The sequence below is a fragment of the Eubalaena glacialis genome, chromosome 12 (genome assembly GCF_028564815.1).
Source record: "Eubalaena glacialis isolate mEubGla1 chromosome 12, mEubGla1.1.hap2.+ XY, whole genome shotgun sequence".
NCBI lineage: Eukaryota > Metazoa > Chordata > Mammalia > Artiodactyla > Balaenidae > Eubalaena > Eubalaena glacialis.
The window spans coordinates 52,888,847-52,912,998 of record NC_083727.1 but is presented as its reverse complement, the minus strand read 5'-3'; the positions used below and the strand labels follow the sequence as shown (position 1 = coordinate 52,912,998).

Here is a 24,152-nt window from a genome sequence, read left to right as displayed (position 1 = left end):
GTTATGCAGCAGTGGTAACTGGTACCCTTAGTTTTCTATGTTCCTATTATTAATTTGTCCCTAAATTCTCAATATGGCCAAGTACATTAGGGGATCGTCAGTTCCATTGTTTCCTTGGAGATATTACTTCTGGAGATCTCTGTCCTCTTGTCCCAGTCGAGCCTGGATGCAGAGCCATCAGCCTAGGACTTGCATGGGTGAGAGACAGTGTGGCATGTTATTGTACTTACAGATGTGGGCCCCGTAGCCAGGCTGCCTGGGTTTGCATCCTGGCTCCACCACTTACCAGTGCTGTGTGACTGTGCTCAAGTTAATCTCTCTCTGCTTCAGGTTTCTCATTAGAACAGTGGTTGGCACAAAGTAAGTGCTTTTATTGTTGGCATTCTTGTTGTTGTTTATTATTCTTCCCTTCACATTGTCCTGGGAATTCCCATCATCTCACACCTATGTCTGATGCCCTAGTTCCTAAATTCCACATCTTTTTCTTTCTTGGTTATTCCCTTGATAGAATACATCACCAGCTCCCTAAAAAAAGATGTTTAGGAGGTAAGTTTTTTGAGACTTTATTTATGCCTTAATTGTCTTTATTTAACATCACACTTGATAGTATGACTGGCATAAAATTCTAAGTTGGAAACAATTTCTCTCTGAATGTTGAAGTTATTACTTCATTGTCTTGAAGCTTTCAGTGTCACTACTAAGACAATTCTGATTCTTGATCCTTTGTACGTAGGTTTTTCTTTCTGGAAGTATTAAGATCTCTTCTTTATCCCCATTGTATCAAAATTTGATAATGATGTCACTTGGTGTGGGTCTTTTAAAATTCATAATTTAGAGTGCCATTTCAATTTGGAGACACCTTCAGGTCCTTCATTTCTTAGAATTTTTCTTTTCTTCTAATTCTTTATTAATTTTTCACCTCCATTTTCATTAAGTCTCTTTCTGGGACTCATAAGAGATATAAGATCTCTCAAATTGGTCCTCTAATTTTCTTATCTTTTCTATTTTCTATTGTCTTTTTAGTCAATTTTCTGGGAGTTTTTTTAATATCTTCCATTCTTCTTCTGATTTTTAAAAAAAATAAGTGTATTTATTTTATTTATTTATTTTTCGCTGTGTCGGGTCTTCATGGCTGCGCAAGGGTTTTCTCTAGTTGCAGTGAGCAGGGGGTTACTCTTTGTTGCGGTGCACAGGCTTCTCACTGCGGTGGCTTCTCTTGTTGCGGAGCACAGGCTCTAGGTGCGTGGGCTTCAGTAGTTGTGGCACACGGGCTCTAGAGCACAGGCTCAGCAATTGTGGCGCATGGGCTTTGTTGCTCTGCAGCATGTGGGATCTTCCCGGTGCAGGGCTCGAACCTGTGTCCCCTGCATTGGCAAGTGGATTCTTAACCACTGCACCACCAGGGAAGCCCCTTCTTCTGATTTTTTTTTTTTTTTAAATTCTGCTTTCATATTTTTGTACTTTATAATTCGGACTTCTTATTCTTGAATTGTCCTTTTTTACATATCACCTGTTCTTATTTCATGGATTTAATATTTTATCTCACTGAATATATTGATTGTAGTACATTTGGAAATGTCTTTTTTCCCCCTTGCACTGCCTCTGTTTCCTCTAAGTTCCCTCCTTTTTTTTTTTTTTTTTTTTTTAATCAGTTTGCTTTTGACTTGTTCTTTCATGGCAGAGGCTGCTCTCAAATGCCTTGTCCTTTATTAGCTATTCTACTTCAGTTGGATATTCTGTGCCGTTGGATACTCTGAGGCTTGTCAACTGGTGGACCTCACTGTAAGGCAGCTGGCCAGGGTTACAGCATGTTTACTGAGGGAGCCCCAAAAGTCCACATCTGCAGGGCTTTTCCTCTGGGTTTGACAGTTTCCCCAGAAAGGAATCCTCTCATTTTCTACCTGGTGAATATAACGTATTTTAAGCTGGCTGTAAGTATTTTGAGATCTATTAGGGAGGAGTGGTTGGAGAGGGAAAATCTTATCTTTCCAAAAGCAGATATCTTAGGCTCTCTCTACTTGAAGTGTGCCATCTACCTCCGCCTCAGCTGTGCCTACTTTCCCATGTCCAGTCTCAGATTAACCCAATCAATTAGAACCACCAAGTTAAATAAATTCCATGAAGTTTTGGATAAAAAGGCAAGAACTTTTTGTACCTGGATTTAAAAAAACCCAAAAAAGTTTCTGGATTTAAGAAAAACCCCAAAAAGCTCCCTCTCATCTTCCATACCTTCCCTCCCCCACAAAAAAGTAGAAAATTCACCCAAGTCCCTTTACCCCTCCTACTTAACCATATATATTTTTTTTTCCTTTGATAATGCCTCAGAACTTGAGTATTCAGGATCCAAGTTTGTTTTAAAATAACCCAATGAAGTGACAGGCGGAGCTCCTGGAATTCTGCAGCTTGTGCTAGAGTCTACATATGGGAAATTGCCATCAGTTAAAGGGTAGTGCTATTACCATAGCCCAATTTTTGAAAGCCTTTAGAAAAAAACAATCATCTGAGTTAATTAGTATTCACCACAGGCACAGATTTTGTATTGCAGTATTCTATGAATTCAGATAATAAGAAAACACAGTACTGCAGTCTCTAACTTTTAACTAACATTTACCTCTCAAAAATGTATATTATAAATTAAGAATTTTACCTGTTATATGAATAAGCTCTTATATGACTGATCTATATGCTCCATATGGCTGATTAGTCTTAGATCATCATAAAATATGAGCTATGTTTTAAAATCAACCAAATACTATTGGTACCTAAAGTAAGAGTAATTTCATTTTACCTCTCTGATCTGCTTAATCCACAAATCTCTTCCAAGAAACTCCTGATGTAAGACTACAGGAGCTGAGTTTAGATTAAAAGTCAAGGAGTCACTGGTCTTTTCTTTAATAAAAGGCTGGAGATCAGAATTTATCTAGAAGGAGTAGTGAAAAGAGTTAAATCAGTGAAATGCATATACATTGGCATGTTTTAGTCATATTCAGAAAGCACCAGTTACTACAGTGAAATATTAAGCTTAAGGAACTCAGTTTTTAGATGTACTTTAATAAGCAAAAGAACAGCTCATATGATTAACAATAATCTTAAAAAAACTTTTAAAATAGTTTTCCCCTAACATATTCCTTTTTTATTTGGCAGCAGCCTTTATTTTGCTTTTTAAGTTCAAGGTAAGGATCAGAAATTATATTTATTTAATAAATATAATCAAATAATAAATAAATTAATCAAAGATTTAATAAAGTACATAAAAACTCATCTGGAGATATTACATATTTTTGTATATATTTCCCCTTTCTTATGAGCTATTTAAGTGACATCTAAGAAATATGTACTAAATGGAATTTAAAATTACATATACATGGAGGTAACAAAATAACAGCTAATCTTGAGACATTTTATATTTCATTATGCCCATTCAAAAGAATCAGTTATTGGAATTAAAGCTTTCAATTTTGCTCCATATATTTCTAAATTTCATTAACCTTCCACAGTTTGTTTTACATAGGAACTATAAGGGAACTGTAACAAAAATGCAAATATTCTTCCATTTTGTGACTGGCAACATTATATGTTATTTAATAATTTGCAAGAGTTCTTTCAAGAACCCTTTCAGGTGGTAAGAAGAGACAAACATCACAAATATGGTTTAAGTAAGCTGTAGCTTTCTATCAAAATTATTCAGTACTCACCAATCGTACTGTTTATATTATGTAATAACCACCACGAATGATAGATTTTATGTACTCAATAAACAGTTTTTGAGATATAAAAGCAGTTTATTAAATGGTAAAAGGTTTCTTGCGTATCATTTTAGCTATATAAATACAGAAAAAATAGAAAGGGTATGCAAATACCTTATGACTCATGGCCATGTGCTTCCCATACTGAAATGCCATATCCTGAACCTCAGCATCATGCTTTGCTAATTCCATTGCAGCTTGGCAGCTCTTTGCTAATAAGGCACCATGGGAGAGAAAAGTCTGCTCCTTCCAAGTCAATATTCCAATATCATCTGTGATATGATTTTCCTAAAAATTACAACAAAAGCCAAGATTAAAAAGGTTTTAGGAGTAATTTAATTGTTTCAGTTTTTGAAGAATAAGCATTAAGAAATGAACTATTCAAAACACTCAGGCTGTTGCAACAAGACAGAACTAAAAGATGCTGACCATCACCTCTACCTAAAGAGAACTAAGGAGGTGGGAACTGCTTTTTTAGGGTAATTGGGAAAAAATGAAAGAAATGCGGAAGCAAATTTTATTTTGAGCTAGGGAACTTCTATTAAAATATACTTATAAGGCAAAATTAGAAACTTAGACCTTCAAACTAACTCTCTTCTAGATTCATATCAGTTCTTAATTAAGTGCTAGTATTCCAAAATACAAGGATTCTATTGTCTTTAACTTATGTTAAAATGTCAAGGGCATAGTGAAGGAACTGCATTCTCTTATAAGCAGGTAGATAGAAAAATCAGAGAGAAGGTAACCCATTACAATGGAGTATGATTAGATCATACTATTCATCAAAGTTTATTCCCATAAGAAGAAACAAGATGATAAGGGAAGACATAACTGTAGTTTATTTAATTTCATCTTTTTACATTACGAAAATCACGGTAGTATCTTTAAGTAAGCATAAGAATACACATACCTACTGACTCTAGACCAGTGATGTCCAATGAAATTATAATGTAAGCCCCATATGCAATTAAAAATTTGCTAGTAGCTACATTAAAAAAGTGAAAAGAAACAGGTGACATTAATCTTAATGACATTTTATCTATCGCAATATATCTAAAATATTACTATAATAAAATAAAACATATAATCAATATAAAATTATTAATAATATTTTACATTCTTTTTTTACACTAACTTTTCAAAATCAGTGTGTATTTTACACTTACAGCACATCACTAGTGACATTTCAAGTACTCAATAGGTACAAGGAGCTGGTGGCTACCCTAGTGGACAGCTCTGCTTTAGGCAGTTAGCTGAGGACAAGAATGATGAAGCCATATACATAATGATGCTCATTTTACGGTGTTTCTTTGAAACCTCAAACTAACTAGAACCCATCCAGAAGGATTAATTAACCCAAACACTTTACTTCCTGCCACCCATACCACAATCCTTCTCTTTCCACCATTATTTGGGGACAAAATAAAAAATAATAAGAAAACTTAGACACCATTAAAAAATGATCTTAGATTTAGCCCCACCTCTTTCACCATGTTGAAGGGAATCTTCAACCCATTGGTCAGATCAAATTCTCAACTTAATTTTATATGCTTTTAAACAAAAAGAGAGTTCCACTTATAGCAACAGTTACAAATATGCAACACGGTATTGTATAATAATCAAAAAGCCACTTGGGGAGAAACAGTGCATAAACTGCTTCATAAAACATTGTGAATAAATAATAGCATTTAATTTTGGAAATCTGAGAATGGATTTTAAAATATGTGAAGTTAATATCATATTAATAAACCTAGATAAAAACCATATTATCTCTCCAGATATACTAAAGATGCATTTGACAAAATTCAACTCCTATTCTTGATGGGAAAAAAGCACTGAATAAAACAGGAGCAGATGCGTATTTCTTCTTCTTTTTAAATGTATATACTGCAATTTTATTTCAATGGCACAAATGAAGTTAGCGTGTAGGAAATTTATTTATTTATTATTTAAAAAAAATATTTATTTATTTGGTTGTGCCGGGTCTTAGTTGCGGTGGGTGGGCTCCTTAACTGAGGCTCAAGGGCTCCTTAGTTGCGGCAGGCAGGCTCCTTGGTTGCAGCTCCAGGGCTCCTTAGTTGCGGCATGTGGGCTCCTTAGTTGTGGCATGCGAACTCTTAGTTGCGGCATGCATGTGGGATCTAGTTCCCTGACAAGGGATCAACCCAGGCCCCCTGAATTGGGAGCGCAGTCTTATCCACTGCGCCACCAGGGAAGTCCTGTGTGTAGGAAATTTAAATGAAACAGTATGGTAAAAATAGCAGAGAACCAAAAAATCTAAAAAGCAAGTACACCTAAAGCATGAGAATTCATTAGTGTTTCATCTTCAATTTTGACTGACACTTGATGCTTGCAAATTTTGAAATAAACTTTGAGATCATGATCACTATTCTGAAGAGATTTCAGCACCAGCACTAAGATTTGTACATTCAGTTGGTTTGCAATTGACTTGTTAGCCATTTACATACTATAGTACAGATTTGTCACAGGTCAGATCACAGTGTTGAAGGAAAGAAAGACCTTCCTGTAATTATATAGAAAGGATCCCCTGAACTGCACTCAGCTTAAGACATCCAATGTACAAGAGCATGAAAACCATCATAGTAATATGGTTCCAAGGAATATAGTTTTGGTAAGGAAAATAACCTAAGCTCCTGTTTCCTATTTTAACTACTGAAATCTCTACCAATGACAAAAATGTCATATAGGACACTAAATGTATACAGTAATTCAAACTTCATGCAAAGAGCACATTTAGCAATCTGGGATAATGCAGAATGACCGGAAATATAACGAACGTGATTCAACACTGGTTCTTTTTGTCATTTTACACAGATGTCATGTTAATATTAGACCAAAGCACAAAATGTTTAGTGCATAAACCAGTTTCTTTTTTAAGATCTATCATTTTTATCATAGTCTTTTATCTTACTTTGGACCACTTGTACCCCGTACTCTATCCTACTATAGACTGTTTAACTTAATCAACGGAATCAAAAGTAATTTCTGACCAGATTTATGGGGGACATAAAAATTTATATCAAAGTGTCTGCATAACCAAAAGTACAATAATAAAGAAGAAAATGCCTCCTATTTCTTTTAGAAAATAGTACTTTGTAAGCTTGCTGCATCTTTAATGCTTTGACTATTGCATGACAATGAACAGTTGATAGAAAAAAAGAACTGTATACTTGAATTAAGATAGCTCATCCATCACAGATTAATCTAATAATGAAGTTTCTGCAGAAACAGGAACTATTTTAACAAGGAAAAAAAAATGCCTTCATTCCAGATGTATATTTCTTTAATATGACAGGTGCCTGTGTTTGTGTGTGTGTGTGCACAAGCATGCATGATCACCCAAAAGTCAGCAAATACTTTATGGGGAAACACATGAAACTTCCTTCCTAAAATCAGGAACAGGACAGAGATGAACACAATACCATTGCTATTTAACAATGTAATAGAAGAGGCAAGAAAAGGATAGTTGTATAAAAATTAGAAAGGAAGAGTTTAACTATCACTATTTGAAGACAATATAACTGTATATTGGGGAAGACCAATATACAAAACTCAACCAAAAAACTACTAAAACAAGAAGATAATTCAGTAAGGTAGCAGCATATAAAATCAATATAATTTATAATTAACATAATAGATGTAACCATAGCTTTCATACATAAAAACTAATCAGAAAGTATTGTAAATAGGGTCTTTTCTTCCATTATATCTATGAAAAAAAGATTAAAAAGCTGGGAATAAACTTAGAAATGTACAAGATTGATATGAAGAAAATGTTAAAATACTACTGAAGGAAAGCAAGTTAAATAAATATAAAGGCATATCATGTTTAAAGATAGTAAGATCCAACCTCATAAAGTTACTCCAATAAAATTAACACCACCCCTCCCCCCCTCCCCCCCCCAACTTAGGCAAGCTGATTCTAAAGTTCATATTGGAAACAGCATGAAGAATAACCAGAATAAGCAGGAAGCCATGAAAAAGAAGAGCAGTGTAGGGTGAGGTGGGGGGAAGAAGGGTAGATGAGGAGAGCTAATGATGTCTAGCCCTACCAGATACCATATTATAAAGCCTCGGTAATTTAAAAAAAAAAAAGTGCACTTTTTAGATAGACAAACGATGGAACGAAATAGAAAGTCCAGGAATCAATCAAACTATACACAGGAATTTACTATATTTTAGGGAAAAGTTGGACTTTTCAGTAAATGGTGCTGGTACAACTGAATAGCTTTCTGGAAGAAAATTAAGACTGATCTGCATTTCACACACTTTATCAGGATAAACTCCACATAGCAAAAAATAAAAGCAAAAGAACCACAGACAACAATAGAAGACAAAAGACAATAAGGAAAGGTATGTGCACTTCCTATCACAGATGAATGACAAATCTCCCTGTGGTAGGCTAATAATGGTCCCCCACAAAGATAGCTACATCTTAATCCCTAGAGTCTGTGAATGTTACCTTACATGGTAAAGGGGACTTTGCAGTTATTTTGAGCTCAGGATCTTGAGATGCAGGAATTATCCCAGATTAGCTGGATGAGCCTAATGCAGTCAAAAGGATCCTCATAAAAGGGAGGCAGCAGGGTCTGAAGATGGAGGATGAAGCCATAAACCAAGAAATGAAGGTGGAAACTAGAAAGGGCAAGGAAAGGGATTCCCCACTAGAGCCTCCAGAAGGAATACAACCCTGACAACATCTTGATTTGGGGGCTTCTGACCAAAAAAACCAAAAACAAACAAACCACTTTCCACCGCCTTAAAGCATCATTCAGTGTTGGTGAGGCTGTGAAGAAACAGGCATCTCAAATATGACCGGTAGAGTCTGTCATACAGAGTGAAGTAAGTCAGAAAGAGAGAAACAAATACCGTATGCTAACGCACATATATGGAATCTTAAAAAATGGTACTGATGAACCTAGCGGCAGGGCAGGAATAAAGACGCAGATCTAGAGAACGCACTTGAGGACACGGGGCGGGGGGAGGGGAAGCTGGGGCGAAGTGAGAGAGTGGCATGGACATATATACATTACCCAATGTAAAATAGATAGCTAGTGGGAAGCAGCTGCATAGCACAGGGAGATCAGCTCGGTGCTTTGTGACCACCTAGAGGGGTGGGATAGGGAGGGTGGGAGGGAGACGCAAGAGGGAGGAGATATGGGGATATATGTATACATATAGCTGATTCACTTTGTAATACAGATGTATTACATCTGTCCAGAAACTAACAAAACACTGTAAAACAATTATACTCCAATAAAGATATTTAAAAAATAAAATAAATAAACAAATAAATAATGATACTAAAAAGACATGAAAATGAAAAAAAAATGACTGGTGGAAGTGGAGATTGGATAGAAATTTTGTAATGTCTATCAAAATTACAAATGTATCTGCACTGTGACTCGGCAATCCTACTTCCAGGAATTAATCCTACATACAAGCCCCCACACATGTGAAATTAAATACATACAAGGTTATGGTCTATTGTTCATCCAGCTGCCTGGGTGATCCTTTTAAAACATAAGCCAGACAGAAGCATACTGGCCTTTGTGCTGTTTTGCAAACACTCCAGGCCTGTTCCTCCTTCAGGCCTCCATACCTGCTATTCTCTGTCACTTACTCTCCCCAGATGTTTACATGGCTCAATTCCTCATTGCTTTTGGGTCTGTAATCAAATATCAATTCCACATCCCTTCCCCATCGTTTCCTGTCTCTCTACCTTGCTTGAAATGTTTTTCCTTGATACTACTGGACCCCTGATATAGGTATTTGTTTAATGGCTTATTGCCTGTCTCCGTCACTAGAATGTCTGTTCCATGAAAGCAAGGTCTTCGTTTTGCCCTCTGCTGAATCATCAGCACCCAACAGAGTGCATTAAGTGTGCAATAATATTTGCTGAATCTTTATCTTTCTTTTGGTATCTTTCTCTTTCCCTCTTTTCCACCTTCCCCTATTCTTCCTATATTGAACATAATAAAGAATTGAAATAATTTTCCCTGAATGCCTTCCTACCACCCACAGAATCAAGATAAGCTCTTATAGCATAGGATTCAAGGCAATGGTACCAGGCAATACTTCTGGCTCCTTCTCCTACCCCAAATAGCCCCTCTGAGACCTGCATTTCAACAACACAGGACAATTTGGTGTTTCTTGAATAAAATATGTATTTTCACACTTGGGTGAATTAAAAATATTATTCCTTTCAAAGAGACTATCATCTCCTCCCATTAAATTGAACACATCCAGTTCAAATATCACTTCTTTGAGAAACATTCTCAAATACTCCCAAGAAATACTTTCCTCTTTAGACTAACATAGCCTTATTCATATTTCAAAATAGCCCTTAATTCTCTCTGAATTGTATGACTGCTTATTTGTTTGTTTCCTTGAGGACTGGACAGTCTTAATCACCTTTACATTTTTATTCACTTAGGCCACATTTAATTTTCAACAAATGCTTGTTAAATGAATAGAACTGTGTTCATCTGTTACATTTATTAAGTAATTGTGTGTTCTTTTAAAAAATTTAAAAATTAATGAGTAGCTATATCCATTCAATGGAATGCTATTGTGCAATAAAAAGGAAGAAAGTGCTGACACATGCTACGCCATGGATGAACCTCAAAAACACTACGCTCAGTGAGAGAAGCCATCCGCGAGACCACATACTGAATGATTCCATTTTTACGAACTGGAGATTAGTGGTTGCCTGGGCTGGGGGTGGGAACTGTAAATGGTCATGAGGGACCTAATAGGGTATGTGTGAAAATGTTCTAAAATTGATTTATGGTGATGGTTGTATCACTCAATAAAGTTACTAAAAATCATTGAATTGTATGCTTGAAATGGGTTAATTTTATGATATGTAAAATATATCTCAATAAAGTTGCTAAAAAAGAAAAAAGGGTAATGAATATAAAATTTTACATTTCTTGGTCTCAAATGCTTAACATTTAAAAAAGTTATATGATTCTCAATTAACTTTTCGTGGTTTGTATACCATCCTCATGTATTCATATAACAAACATTTATTTAGTTTCCATTATGGGTTAGGTTCTTTGTAAAGCAATATAGATATGAATATATTTATTAATAGATATTTATTAATGAATAGCCTGTCCTCAAGAAGCTCACAATCCAGGAATGACATCTATATCTATCTATATGTGGATATTAATATAATAGATAAATCAATATAGTTCTATCTCAGAATAATTCTTGGAAGATCTCCAATGGTCAAAGATTCAGTTTTATTATATTTTCCTTATTGTGATTAAGACATTTTATTATTCACCATTTCTACATTTTAATTCAAGTAATACACGATCTCCGAAAAAAAAATTAGAAAATTCAGATAGCCGAGAAACAATTAATATATAGTCCCTTGAAATCTGCTATCATAAGTTAATCAGGTCATAAGTCAATAATTCTGTTCCTAAATTAATCAGAAAATTTATTCCCTGAACATTAAATTATTACCTATCGTGACCTTGGTTACAAATGAAACAAAGTCCCTCCATTCATTTCTGTCAGCTTGCCATGTATACATTAAGAGAGCATGCTTTATTACAAAGGAAAAGTTAATGTACAGTTGTAAAATACCAAGAAACTAGTTTGATAACCACATCCAAATTAGTATCTTCAGACATCAGATATACAGAATTGGTGTGAAATGAACGAGTGCAGTCAGAGTAAATGAGATTCAGATATACTTACAGCATCAACTTACATCTGCACAGTTTATAGAAGGAGGATACATTCAGTGAACATTGACTTTTGATGGGATTTTCTCTTTTTCAGAAAGGTAATATACGTCAACATACCTATTGAATGACTGTCAGACTGAAGGATATTAATTTTTAAAACGTAGGTCTCTCATTCACTGTAACATGACCTTTTTGCTCAAGCAAGGTTAGTTCAAAAAATACACAGGAAAAAAACCTGAAGCTTGCAAGATGATGTTTCCCAAGATAGTGGCACTGGTGGTTGTACTCAGATATAATATTCTGTTCTGCTGCTGAGCTGTCTGGGGAATGTGTACTTTGAGTTGCTTTCCTAATGGTAGTAATACATTTGTACATACCTATTTACATGAAAGCAAAGTGTGTTTGTAAAGTGGCTGCTTGGGATTAAAGGTCTAGTCCATGGTCACAGAACAAAGGCAAACTAATTGATTCAGGAAGATGTTCAAGCCCCAACCAGAACCTGCCGAGCCAAACTTCTGTCTTTCACATTATCAGAGAAGACGAGTGTTAAAAGTATTTTAAAGAAAGCATGCAAATATTTCCTGTTGTCATGCTTCTTACTTCAGATTCATATACTGAGCTGCTACCTTTATAATTTATCTTTAAAATATATCTTTGTATATTTATGCAGCATAAATTTGGATCTGATAAGAGATCAGATCTAATGCCACATTTCACCATTTTAAATGTTTGCTTTGAATTAGCCTTTTCAGCTATTTTGAGAAGCTAAACAACAGCCAAAATGTTTACCAGCTTTATTTTTTTTTTTTAAAGTCAGGGAAAATTTCAATAAAGACTCCCTAAATTTAGGGATAAGAAGAAAGCAAGGGGGAGAATAGAATCTAATATTTCCTGGGAGTCAACAATATGTGATGACACTTTCATGTTCATTATTCTATTACCTCTCAAAAATCTTAATTATCATTATTCCCATTCAATAGGTAAGGAGACTAGAAGACTATTTCGATCATGATCAGACATTAGTAAATGGCAGAGATGGGTCTTAGCTGTATAGCAGTTGGATTCTATTTCGCTTAATACATAGTAGAAATACTTAAAAATATCTTTTATAGTTTAAAAAGTAGGTTGTATTTAAGAGTAAATGACATGTTTCATTTATGTATCAACAAAGCATTTTAAACCTGTAAATTAAGTCTTTTAATAATATCCACTGAAAAGATCCAAGAATCTAGAGCATATAAGTAACAAGATTAGGAATAGTAGATATCATAGTATTTTTTCAGGAATCCTGAGGAAGGGGGAAAGAGTATAACATTTTAACAGCATCATCTAATAGGATGAAATAATTTGCTTTGATTTATAATCCAATCACACTGGAGACAGTAAAGTAGGTATCTGTGTAAATCATGGGAGAGAAACTGATGTGATAAATGTATAATTAAAGTCTGTTTTAAAAAGTGCTTCTATATAATAAATAAAGCTATTAAAATTTTACTCACACATTAGAGAGAACGGTTGTCAGGGAATTTAAAAGTCAGGAATTCTTTGGTCTAGGGCTAGCCAGCCCCTTCCTGTACTCCCCACCAGTCAGTTCTTGCTGAGATGTATGGGAATGATATGTTGAGGAGGGGTCAGGATGGAGAAGGGAAGACAATTTTACAGCTCAAATCCTTCAGCAAGGGGTATCCTTGGGATGGGGAAAGCTTTGAACAGCTAGAGGGCAGCAGATAGTCTTCAGAGGAGTTGCACAGTAGGGGCAGTAGGGAACGCTGATTAATCCTTTGAGATGAACAAACAGCACCAAAGGGAAACTTGGCTTGCTCTGAAACGTGCAGTGTATGTTGGTGCTTGACATACCATGCAAATGTGCAGTCGATGCAGTTCAATTAATTTGTGTGTATGCTTACTACACCAGGCACTACAGATTTGAGAATTAGGTATTACTCCTTGACCTTTAGCAGAAGTTCAGTAAGGGAGAAAGACAGTACACAGGAACTAGTTTGGTATGTGAAAAGAAAGTTATGCTTACAGCACAGAGAAGGGAGTGACTAGATTTACCAAGCAAGGCTTCAGTTGGAGAACTGTTAGCTGAATCAGGTTCTGAATAATAAACTGGAATTAGCCAGGAAGATAAGGTATGAGATGACTTTGGGGCATCAATATTAGTTCCATATTGTTGAAGCAGACAGTGGGAAAGGTAGATGAAGAAGGACAAGACCAGTCAGGTAGGTAAGAGGTCCAGAGGGTTGGATCTTATTACTTAGGTGCTAGAAAACTGTCTTCAGCAGGAAGTTATATGACTATACATGCAATTAGATGGGTTGCTTCGGAGGCAGTTTGGACTGGAGGGGCAACAACTGGAAGATCCATTAGGGGTTAAGTTATATTCCAGGTAAGCAGGGATGACATATAGTGGTGGCCAGCGGGAACTGAGAGGCAAGAGCAATCTGAGCTGCTCAAAAAGTGAAACAAGATAGCTCCCTACTGTGTACACGACAGTCGCTCACCGAGGATCTACTTCCCTCTCTCTCCTTACTAACAAACCCTAATTTTGTTCAGGTAGTCACTGCTCTTGCCAATGATCAATTTAGGAATGGGCATGTGGTCCAATTCTAGGCAATAAGACATGAGGAAAGTCTACTGCAGAGCTCCTAGAAAGAGATCCAGGCAAAAGTGGCACCTGTGGATGTTGCTCTGTCTGGATGAGCCACACCCAGGGCTACTGTAGCCAAACTGCCACAAGCTTGATAATAAAGAGGACACTAGGAAGCAGAACAGAGATATAGAGAAAACCGTGATATCTGGAGTTGTCATGTTAACTGTCCCTTGATGCCTGACTACCTCTGCATGCTCAGTTAGAGTAAAACATGTTTCCTTACTTTTATATCTATTTAATTGGATTTCCCATTTTTTGCAGCTGAAAGCATTTCAATGAATTAATTCATTCCTTAAGATGAAAAATGTTTATACTATATAAAGTCTGCATTTGCCAACATTAGCAAACCATTAAAACATTTTAGGAAGAATTTCCTTAGGATGGAGTATTAGTTGTCTATTGCCACATAGCAAATTACCCACAAATGTAGCATCTTAAAACAACACACACTTATTATCTCAGAGTTTCTGAGGGTCAGGAGTCTAGGCATGGCTTAGCTGGCTGGTTACAGCTCAGGATGTCTCAGGAGACTGTGGTTAAGCTGTTCGCTCAGGCAACAGCCACAAAAAGGGTCTGGAGAATCCGCTTCCAAGCTCACTCGGGTGGTTGCTGGCAGCAGGTGTTAGTTCCTTGCCACGTGGGCCACTCTGTAGGGCTGCTCCCATGACATGGTAGCTGGTTTCCCCAGAGCAAGTGATCCAGTAGAATGAGGGAGAGTGAGAGCACATCCCGGCGGGAAGCTTCACAATCTTTCATAACCTAATCTTGGAAGTGACACACCATCATTTCTGCCATATGCTATTGGTCACACAGACCAACCTAGTACAGTATGGGAAGGAATTAGACTCAGAATACTAGGAGGTGGGACTCATTGGGGGTCACCTTGGAAGCTGGCTACTAGAGATAGAGTCTATGATTAGTATTACTGGGTCAATAGATCTGAACATCTTAAAGTTTCTTAAAATATTCTGCAAGTTGTTTTATAGAAAGGTTCTGATATGCACACTGACCAGCCAAGTTTGAGACTGTCTTGTCACTGAGTAGAATTATTGTTTTACTTGTGAATTTAACAGGTGAAAAGTGGCATTTCATTTAAATATGGGAAGTAATTTCATTGATTAACCATTTGTATTTCCTCCATTCATTCATTTGTTTATTTACTGAGTATCTTCTACATACAAGGCATTGTTTTAGGTGTTCACACCAGTGAGCAAACCAGAGAGTCCTTGCATTCACAGTTCTTACAGTCTAGAAGGGAAGCCAGACAATCAGATAACCACACAGATAAATATGTAACTGCAAACTGAGATACTTCCAATGGGGAAAATGAACATACTTTTATGACAGCAGTAATAAAAGAACCTGACTGAGACTGGGGCTTTGGGGAATAGTTTCCTTGAGGAAGTGACACTTGAGCTGACACAGGAAGGATGAATAAGGGGTAAGTTAGTAAAGGTGAAGAAGTATGCAAGGATTGTAAATACAAAGGAGAATGGTATGTCTGAGGAAGGAGAGAAGGCTATTGGGGCTGATATGCCGACAGTGAGGGTAAAAATGGTACAAGGTGAGGTTGGAGGGATAGACTGGGTCGGATTATGCAGGGTCTTTTGGGTCACTTTCAGGATTTCGGTATTTATCCATGGAGTGACGAGATGTTACTGGGGGTTGAAATGAAGGAACAGCAGCATCAGATTCGCATTTTGAGATCTCTGGTGGTGTGGAGAAAGACGAGAAGATGGGAGGATTGCACACACAATGGGAGGTGAAGGAAGAGGTTACCGGAATTGCTCAGGCAAGAGAGGATGGCATCTTGGACCAGGCAAAAGGGGGAGGCATGGGGTAAAGCCAGGCTGCAGCCTGTGCCTTCGATGGTGGGGGAGTGAGGGCATCAACAAGGCACTGCTCTTGACTACTGTTGTGGACCAAATGTATGTGTCCTTGCAAAATTCATATGTTGAAGCCCTAACTGCCAGTGTGTTCATATTTACAGTAAGTATGTAAAGAAGGTTAAATGAAGTCATAAGGGTAGGGATTAGTGTCCTTATAACGAGAGACACCAGAGGGCTTGCTCGGCTTTCTCTCCACCGTGTGAGTGCACAGTGAGAAGGCGGTCATCTGCAAACCAGGAAGACAGCTCTCACCAGAAACTGAATTGCTAGAACCTTCATCTTGGACTTCTCATCTCCAGAACTGTGAGAAAGTAAATTTCTGTTGTTTAAATCACTCAGTCTATGGTATTTTGTTATGGCAGCCCGAGCTGAATAAAGTAACTACCTTCTCTATAAATGTTAGGATTCAATCAGTGATGTTTTGGAAGTATATTTATACTGTTTCTCCCAACATCTTTTCAGCATGGTCTTAACCAGCATGTTGGAAAGATCTATATTCTAGCTATCTATTTCTGTGTAACAAACCACCCCAAAACTCACAGGCAAAAAACCCACCATCATTTTATCATGATCACAGATTCTGTGGGTCAGGAACTCAGGAAGGGAACAGAGAAGACAGCTTGTCTCTGTTCCATGATGTCTGGGGCCTCAGGTGGGAAGGCCTAAAAAGCTGGGGATGATTCAGAGGGCTGGGGCTGCAAGAGCTGAACTGCTAGAGGTCCACTTCCAATGAACTGGCTGAGTCCCCCACACATTAGGCCCATCTGGGATGGGGGGCTGGAGCACCTACCCATGGTCTCTCACTGCATGGTGGTTAAGTTCTGAGAGGGGGCAGAGACAGGGAGCGTTTCAAGAGAGTGAGCAATTCTAAGAGACCCTTTTATGGCCCAGCCTGAGAATTCAGGTAGTGTCACTTCTACCCTATTCTATCAGTTGAGGGGCTCACAAGCCCACTGAGGTTCAAGGGTCATATATCCTCACCACTCGATAGGAGACAATGGGAGGAAAGTTAAAGAATTTGTGGCCTTTTTTTGGTTTGTTTTTAACCACCACAGTCTACTACTGAAGAGAGTGCTGAGAAAAGCAACTTGCTTTCTCTGCTCCCTCTCAGTTATGCTTCTGGCTAAGGTGATGATACAGGAGATGGAGTAAGGCAGCCATGGGGCTAAGCCTGGTGAGGGGCAGAAGTATTAAGGATGACTCGTAAGTTTTTGACTTGAGAGTCTGGATGAATGGTGGTGCTCTTCATGAAGACAGAGGACAATGGAATGGGTTTGGAGAGAAAGGTCATACATCTGGTCTTATAAGTACTGAGTCTGAGATGCCTGCGATACCACCAGGTGGAAATATTGAATAAGCAGCAAAATATTCAGTAGTGATCTGGGATGGAGATTAAACCGGGACTTACTGGCATATAGACAGATGGTAATTGAGGTCTTGGGCTTCATTTTCTGAATGGTCTATTCTTGTCCTGTGATCAAAATGGTATTCTATTAAACAATTTACAAGCTTAATAGTGATGTTTCATCTCTCAGGCAAATAAACTGCCTTTTAAGATGTTTTGCTGCGATAGCTGACAGTGAGTGACCTGGAGTACCTCTAAATGGCGTACAAATTCAATTTAAACATTTATCAAATAAAAACATTCACCAACCATATCCACTCTAAACTTGAGGGCCTGCTTAATCGAAAGGGCTATTATACACACTTAGCTTTCTCAGTCACCAAGAGCTTTTCTGCCTTCTTCATATCTGTATCAACCTTTGCTTTCTCACCTTTGCATATCTAACATAATATTCCTATATTTGATTTCTAATATGCTTACTTCACAATACATTTCCTGTTTTTTCTTTTAAATAAAAACATTTTGTGGATTAAAAAAATATAGACAGCATTATTTCTTAAATGTGGTAGTGGGCACCTAGGTGTTTTATTTTATTTTCAGTCTTTAAACTGTATATATCTGTCATATACACTCTTTTGTATGCTTGATATATTTCATAATAAAAAAACATTTAAACCATACTCAATAGCTTTTAAATCTGAATAAATTCAACAGTTTTATTTGTAACAAATGACTTAAGACTGTATCTACTTTATGAAAAAAGGATGTTAGTAAAATTATAGGTATTTATTATCACCACCACCAGCATCTTTGAAGTCTTGGATATGTGAGTGATACAAGCTTGAACAGATGCCCAGCAAACAATAAAACATGACATGGCATGTTTTATTAGCTCGTTAATGCATGCCTTGGGTACAATGAGAGAGACAGGTTGTGAGTAAATGTACCAATGAAATACACCCCAGAGTATCTTAATGCTTTTATACTGTACTCACTGTTTCACTTTCAAACCTCTTAAAATGCGTTTTCTTTTAAAGGTAGTTTTTACATGTATATATACTTGGGATATTTTTTACTTCAAAGAAAGGAAAATGAAATTTTCCTATTTCTAACCTATAAAAGAAAATTTTCAGTATGAGCTCCATTCTACTTTAATAAGGTTAATTAGCTTCTTTGAACTCAAATGCACTTATTTCCTTTCTCTAGTCAACCTCCCCTGGCCACCTTCACCCATTTTTATGGGAATAGTCTGCAAAGCTCTGAATTTTCCATCACTATCCCGTGCTTCTGTTTGCACACTGCACAATAATGTCTCCATATAAAACACTGTAGTCCTCTCTGGCTGCTGAGGATCGACTGCCATCATGAACAACATGGTATATATCCTAACCAGGAAGTGCATGACCAACCAACTACTTTAGTGGAAACAAATGATCACTGATGACCTTCATCCTGGGAAGGAAGGCAACAGTGCCTTAGACAGAAATTTGGGAAAAACTTGCTAAAATGTACAAAACCACACTTGATGTCATCTTTGAATTTGGCTTAAAAAAAACCCATTTTGGTAGTGGCAAGACACCTGGCTTCAGCATGATTTACAATTCATGAAGCCAAACACAGACTTGCAAGACATGGTCTTTATGAGAAGAAAAAGATCTCAAGAAAACAGTGAAAAGAACACAAAAACAGACTGAAGAAAGTTGGTGTTGGCAAAAAGAAGGTGCAGATTTTGCAATGACTTTATTTGTGGTGATAATGCAGATTTTTCGTAAGAGAATTAATAAACTATGGAAACTTTAGGAAAAGCACAAAAAAAACCCCACTGTAGGTGCTTCGTGAACAGTCTTGACATGGATTTCCCGAAACTCCAAATACCAAACCTCTGCTCTCTCCAGCCAGGGGGCAGTTGGCATTCCAATTACTAAGTGGGTCCTAGACCTAGAAGGCAAGGCTTCGGTACTCAGGCTAGAAGCCTCCAATTAGCTCCTCAAATCAGAACCCTAATTAAGGGCTTGGCCTAGACCTTCAGGTTCCCATGGATTCTCTGACTCCATCTGACTCCAGTTCACTAGTGGTAAAGCTACCCCCAGACTCAGTTGATTCAAACAATAATCATTTATTATTGTTCATGTGTCTGTGGACCAGCTGGGATTCAGCTAATCTAGATTGGTGGCTCTGCTTCTCACTGCATGTCTCTGGGTTGGCTGGAGAGGTTCTGCTCCAAGTGTCTCCCATTCTTCTTGGACCAGCAGTCTAGCCAGGGCATGTTTTTCTCATGGTGATGGCAGAGGCCCAAGAGAGCCTCCTATTAGCCAAAGCAAATCAAATGGCTAAGCTTAGAGTTAAAGGGAATATAAGAACACCCTGTTCACATGCATCACAATTACATGGCAAAGGACATGGATGTGTATATTAATTATCTATTGCTGCATAATAAATTACCCCAAACTTAGTGACTTAAAACAATAATAAACTTTTATTGTGTCTCACAATTTCTTTGGGTCAGGAATTCAGAAGTGGCTCAGCTGGGTGGTTCTAGCTTGGGGCTTCTCATGAGAGACTAGAAATGCTATATTTTGCAGACAAAGAGACTGAAATGAACCTGTACAAATACCCTATATTTCTAATTATTGTCTATCACTATTTTTTTTTTTTTTCAGCCATATCAATGAAGGCAAACACTCTATAATGTGGTATACAGTTGTGGACTCTGATGATTGTAAAGTAGCCTCAAATAGCCTCCTTATTCGTTTTAGGGATGAAGTTTTTTTTTTCCCTGCACAGCCATGCTGTTCTTTTGCCAGTGACTCATTCGTCCATCTTATCTCTCATGAAACACACACACACACACACACACACACACAGAACCCAGTATGAACAGTATTTCTTAAATCACCACAGGTACTAGTACCAAACATGTAAATATAGGTAAAAAGCAGATTGGGACATTGATATCAAGGTAACAGTAGTGTTTTTTTTTTTTAATTACACACGTCTATAAACCTAATAAATAGGTTTTTTCTTCTTCTTTTTTTATACAGCAGGTTCTTATTAGTCATCCATTTTATACACATCAGTGTATAAATGTCAATCCCAATCTCCCAATTCATCCCACCACCATCCCCACCCCCCCGCGGGTTTCCCCCCTTGGTGTCCGTACGTTTGTTCTCTACATCTGTATCTCAATTTCTGCCCTGCAAACCGGTTCATCTGTACCATTTTTCTAGGTTCCACATATATGCGTTAATATACGATATTTGTTTTTCTCCTTCTGACTTACTTCACTCTATATGACAGTCTCTAGATCCATCCACGTCTCAACAAACGACCTAATTTCATTCCTTTTTATGGCTGAGTAATATTCCATTGTATGTATGTACCACATCTTCTTTCTCCATTCGTCTGTCGATGGGCATTTAGGTTGCTTCCATGACCTGTTTATTGTAAATAGTGCTGCAATGAACATTGGGGTGCATGTGTCTTTTTGAATTGTGGTTTTCTCTAGGTATATGCCCAGTAGTGGGATTGCTGGGTCATATGGTAATTCTATTTTTAGTTTTTTAAGGAACCTCCATACTGTTCTCCATAGTGGCTGTATCAGTTTACACTCCCTCAACAGTGCAAGACGGTTCCCTTTTCTCCACACCCTCTCCAGCATTTGTTGTTTGTAGATTTTCTGATGAAGCCCATTCTAACTGGTGTGAGGTGATACTTCATTGTACTTTTGATCTGCATTTCTCTAATAATTAGTGATGTTGAGCAGCTTTTCATGTGCTTCTTGGCCATCTGTATGTCTTCTTTGGAGAAATGTCTATTTAGGTCTTCTGCCCATTTTTGGATTGGGTTGTTTGTTTTTTTAATATTGAGCTGCATGAGCTGTTTATATATTTTGGAGATTAATCCTTTGTCCATTGATTCGTTTGCAAATATTCTCTCCCATTCTGAGGGTTGTCTTTTCGTCTTGTTTATGGTTTCCTTTGCTGTGCAAAAGCTTTTAAGTTTCATTAGGTCCCATTTGTTTATTTTTGTTTTTATTTCCATTTCTCTAGGAGGTGGATCAAAAAAGATCTTGCTGTAATTTATGTCAAAGAGTGTTCTTCCTATGTTTTCCTCTAAGAGTTTTATAGTGTCCGGTCTTACATTTAGTCTCGAATCCATTTTGAGTTTATTTTTGTGTATGGTGTTAGGGAGTGTTCTAATTTCATTCTTTTACATGTAGCTGTCCAGTTTTCCCAGCAGCACTTGTTGAAGAGACTGTCTTTTCTCCATTGTATATCCTTGCCTCCTTTGTCATAGATTAGTTGACCATAGGTGCGTGGGTTTACCTCTGGGCTTTCTATCTTGTTCCATTGATCTATGTTTCTGTTTTTGTGCCAGTACCATAGTGTCTTTATTACTGTAGCTTTGTAGTATAGTCTGAAGTGAGGGAGTCTGATTCCTCCAGCTCCGTTTTTTTCCCTCAAGACTGCTTTGGCTATTCGGGGTCTTTTGTGTCTCCATACAAATTTTAAGATTTTTTGTTCTAGTTCTGTAAAAAATGCCGTTGGTAATTTGATAGGGATTGCATTGAATCTGTAGATTGTTTCGGGTAGTACAGTCATTTTCACAATATTGATTCCTCCAATCCAAGAACACGGTATATCTCTCCATCTGTTGGTGTCATCGTTAATTTCTTTCATCAGTGTCTTATAGTTTTCTGCATACAGGTCTTTTGTCTCCCTAGGTAGGTTTATTCCTAGGTATTTTATTCCTTTTGTTGCAATGGTAAATGGGAGTGTTTCCTTATTTTCTCTTTCAGATTTTTGTTCATTAGTGTATAGGAATGCAAGAGATTTCTGTGCATTAATTTTGTATCCTGCAACTTTACCAAATTCATTGATTAGCTCTAGTAGTTTTCTGGTGGCATCTTTAGGATTCTCTATGTATAGTATCCTGTCATCTGCAAACAGTGACAGTTTTACTTCTTCTTTTCCAATTTGTATTCCTTTTATTTCTTTTTCTTCTCTGATTGCCGAGGCTAGGACTCCAAAACTATGTTGAATAATAGCGGTGAGAGTGGACATCCTTGTCTTGTTCCTGATCTTAAAGGAAATGCTTTCAGTTTTTCACCATTGAGAATGATGTTTGCTGTGGGTTTGTCATATATGGCCTTTATTATGTTGAGGTAGGTTCCCTTTATGCCCACTTTCTGGAGAGCTTTTATCATAAATGGGTGTTGAATTCTGTCAAAAAGGTTTTTCTGCATCTATTGAGATGATCATATGGCTTTTATTCTTCAATTTGTTAATATGGTGTATCACATTGATTGATTTGTGTATATTGAAGAATCCTTGCATCCCTGGGATAAATCCCACTTGATCATGGCGTATGATCCTTTTAATATGTTGTTGGATTCTGTTTGCTAGTATTTTGTTGAGGATTTTTGCATCTATATTTATCAGTGATATTGGTCTGTAATTTTCTTTTTTTGTAGTATCTTTGTCTGGGTTTGGTATCAGGGTGATGGTGGCCTCATAGAATGAGTTTGGGAGTGTTCCTTCCTCTGCAATTTTTTGGAAGAGTTTGAGAAGGATGGGTGTTAGCTCTTCTCTAAATGTTTGATAGAATTCACCTGTGAAGCCATCTGGTCCTGGACTTTTGTTTGTTGGAAGATTTTTAATCACTGTTTCAATTTCATTACTTGTGATTTGTCTGTTCATATTTTCTATTTCTTCCTGGTTCAGTCTTGGAAGATTATACCTTTCTAAGAATTTGTCCATTTCTTCAAGGTTGTCCATTTTATTGGCATAGAGTTGCTTGTAGTAGTCTCTTAGGATGCTTTGTATTTCTGTGGTGTCTGTTGTAACTTCTCCTTTTTCATTTCTAATTTTATTGATTTGAGTCCTCTCCCTCTTTTGGTGAGTCTGGCTAATGGTTTATCAATTTTGTTTATCTTCTCAAAGAACCAGCTTTTAGGGCTTCCCTGGTGGCGCAGTGGTTGAGAATCTGCCTGCCAATGCAGGGGACACGGGTTCGAGCCCTGGTCTGGGAAGATCCCACATGCCGCAGAGCAACTGGGCCCGTGAGCCACAAGTACTGAGCCTGCGCGTCTGGAGCCTGTGCTCCGCAACAAGAGAGGCCGCGATAGTGAGAGGCCCACGCACCGCGATGAAGAGTGGCTCCCGCTTGCCACAACTAGAGAAAGCCCTCGCACAGAAATGAAGACCCAACACAGCCATAAATGAATAAAATTAAAAAAAAAAAAAAAAAAGAACCAGCTTTTAGTTTTATTGATCTTTGCTATTGTTTTCTTTGTTTCTATTTCATTTATTTCTGCTCTGATCTTTATGATTTCTTTCCTTCTGCTAACTTTTTTCTTCTTCTTTCTCTAGTTCCTTTAGGTGTAAGGTTAGATTATTTATTTGAGATTTTTCTTGTTTCTTGAGGTAGGCTTGTATAGCTATAAACTTCCCTCTTAGAACTGCTTTTGCTGCATCCCATAGGTTTTGGATTGTCGTGTTTTCATTGTCATTTGTCTTTAGGTATTTTTTGATTTCCTCTTTGGTTTCTTCAGTTATCTCTTGGTTATTTAGTAACGTAGTGTTTAGCCTCCATGTGTTTGTGTTTTTTACGTTTTTCCCCTGTAATTCATTTCTAATCTCATAGCGTTGTGGTCAGAAAAGATGCTTGATATGATTTCAATTTTCTGAAATTTACTGAGGCTTGATTTGTGACCCAAGATGTGATCTATCCTGGAGAATGTTCCATGCACACTTGAGAAGAAAGTGTAATCTGCCGTTTTTGGAT

At 37.3% G+C, this 24,152-nt stretch overlaps 1 protein-coding gene across 6 annotated transcripts in view; it reads right to left on the bottom strand.

Annotated features, from left to right (window-relative positions):
• The window catches only part of PDSS2 (decaprenyl diphosphate synthase subunit 2), a 264,539-nt gene that overhangs the window by 49,202 nt on the left and 191,185 nt on the right, over positions 1–24,152 (bottom strand). For 4 of the 6 annotated variants that reach the window (XM_061207024.1, XM_061207022.1, XM_061207023.1 and 1 more), the window contains 2 exons: positions 3,861–4,034; positions 2,789–2,920 (listed from right to left, as the gene is read on the bottom strand). In XM_061207024.1, coding sequence (XP_061063007.1) covers positions 2,789–2,920; positions 3,861–4,034 — 306 coding nt within the window. The remainder of the gene's footprint in view (positions 1–2,788; positions 2,921–3,860; positions 4,035–24,152) is intronic. The other 2 variants (XM_061207027.1, XM_061207025.1) reach the window with 1 other exon arrangement.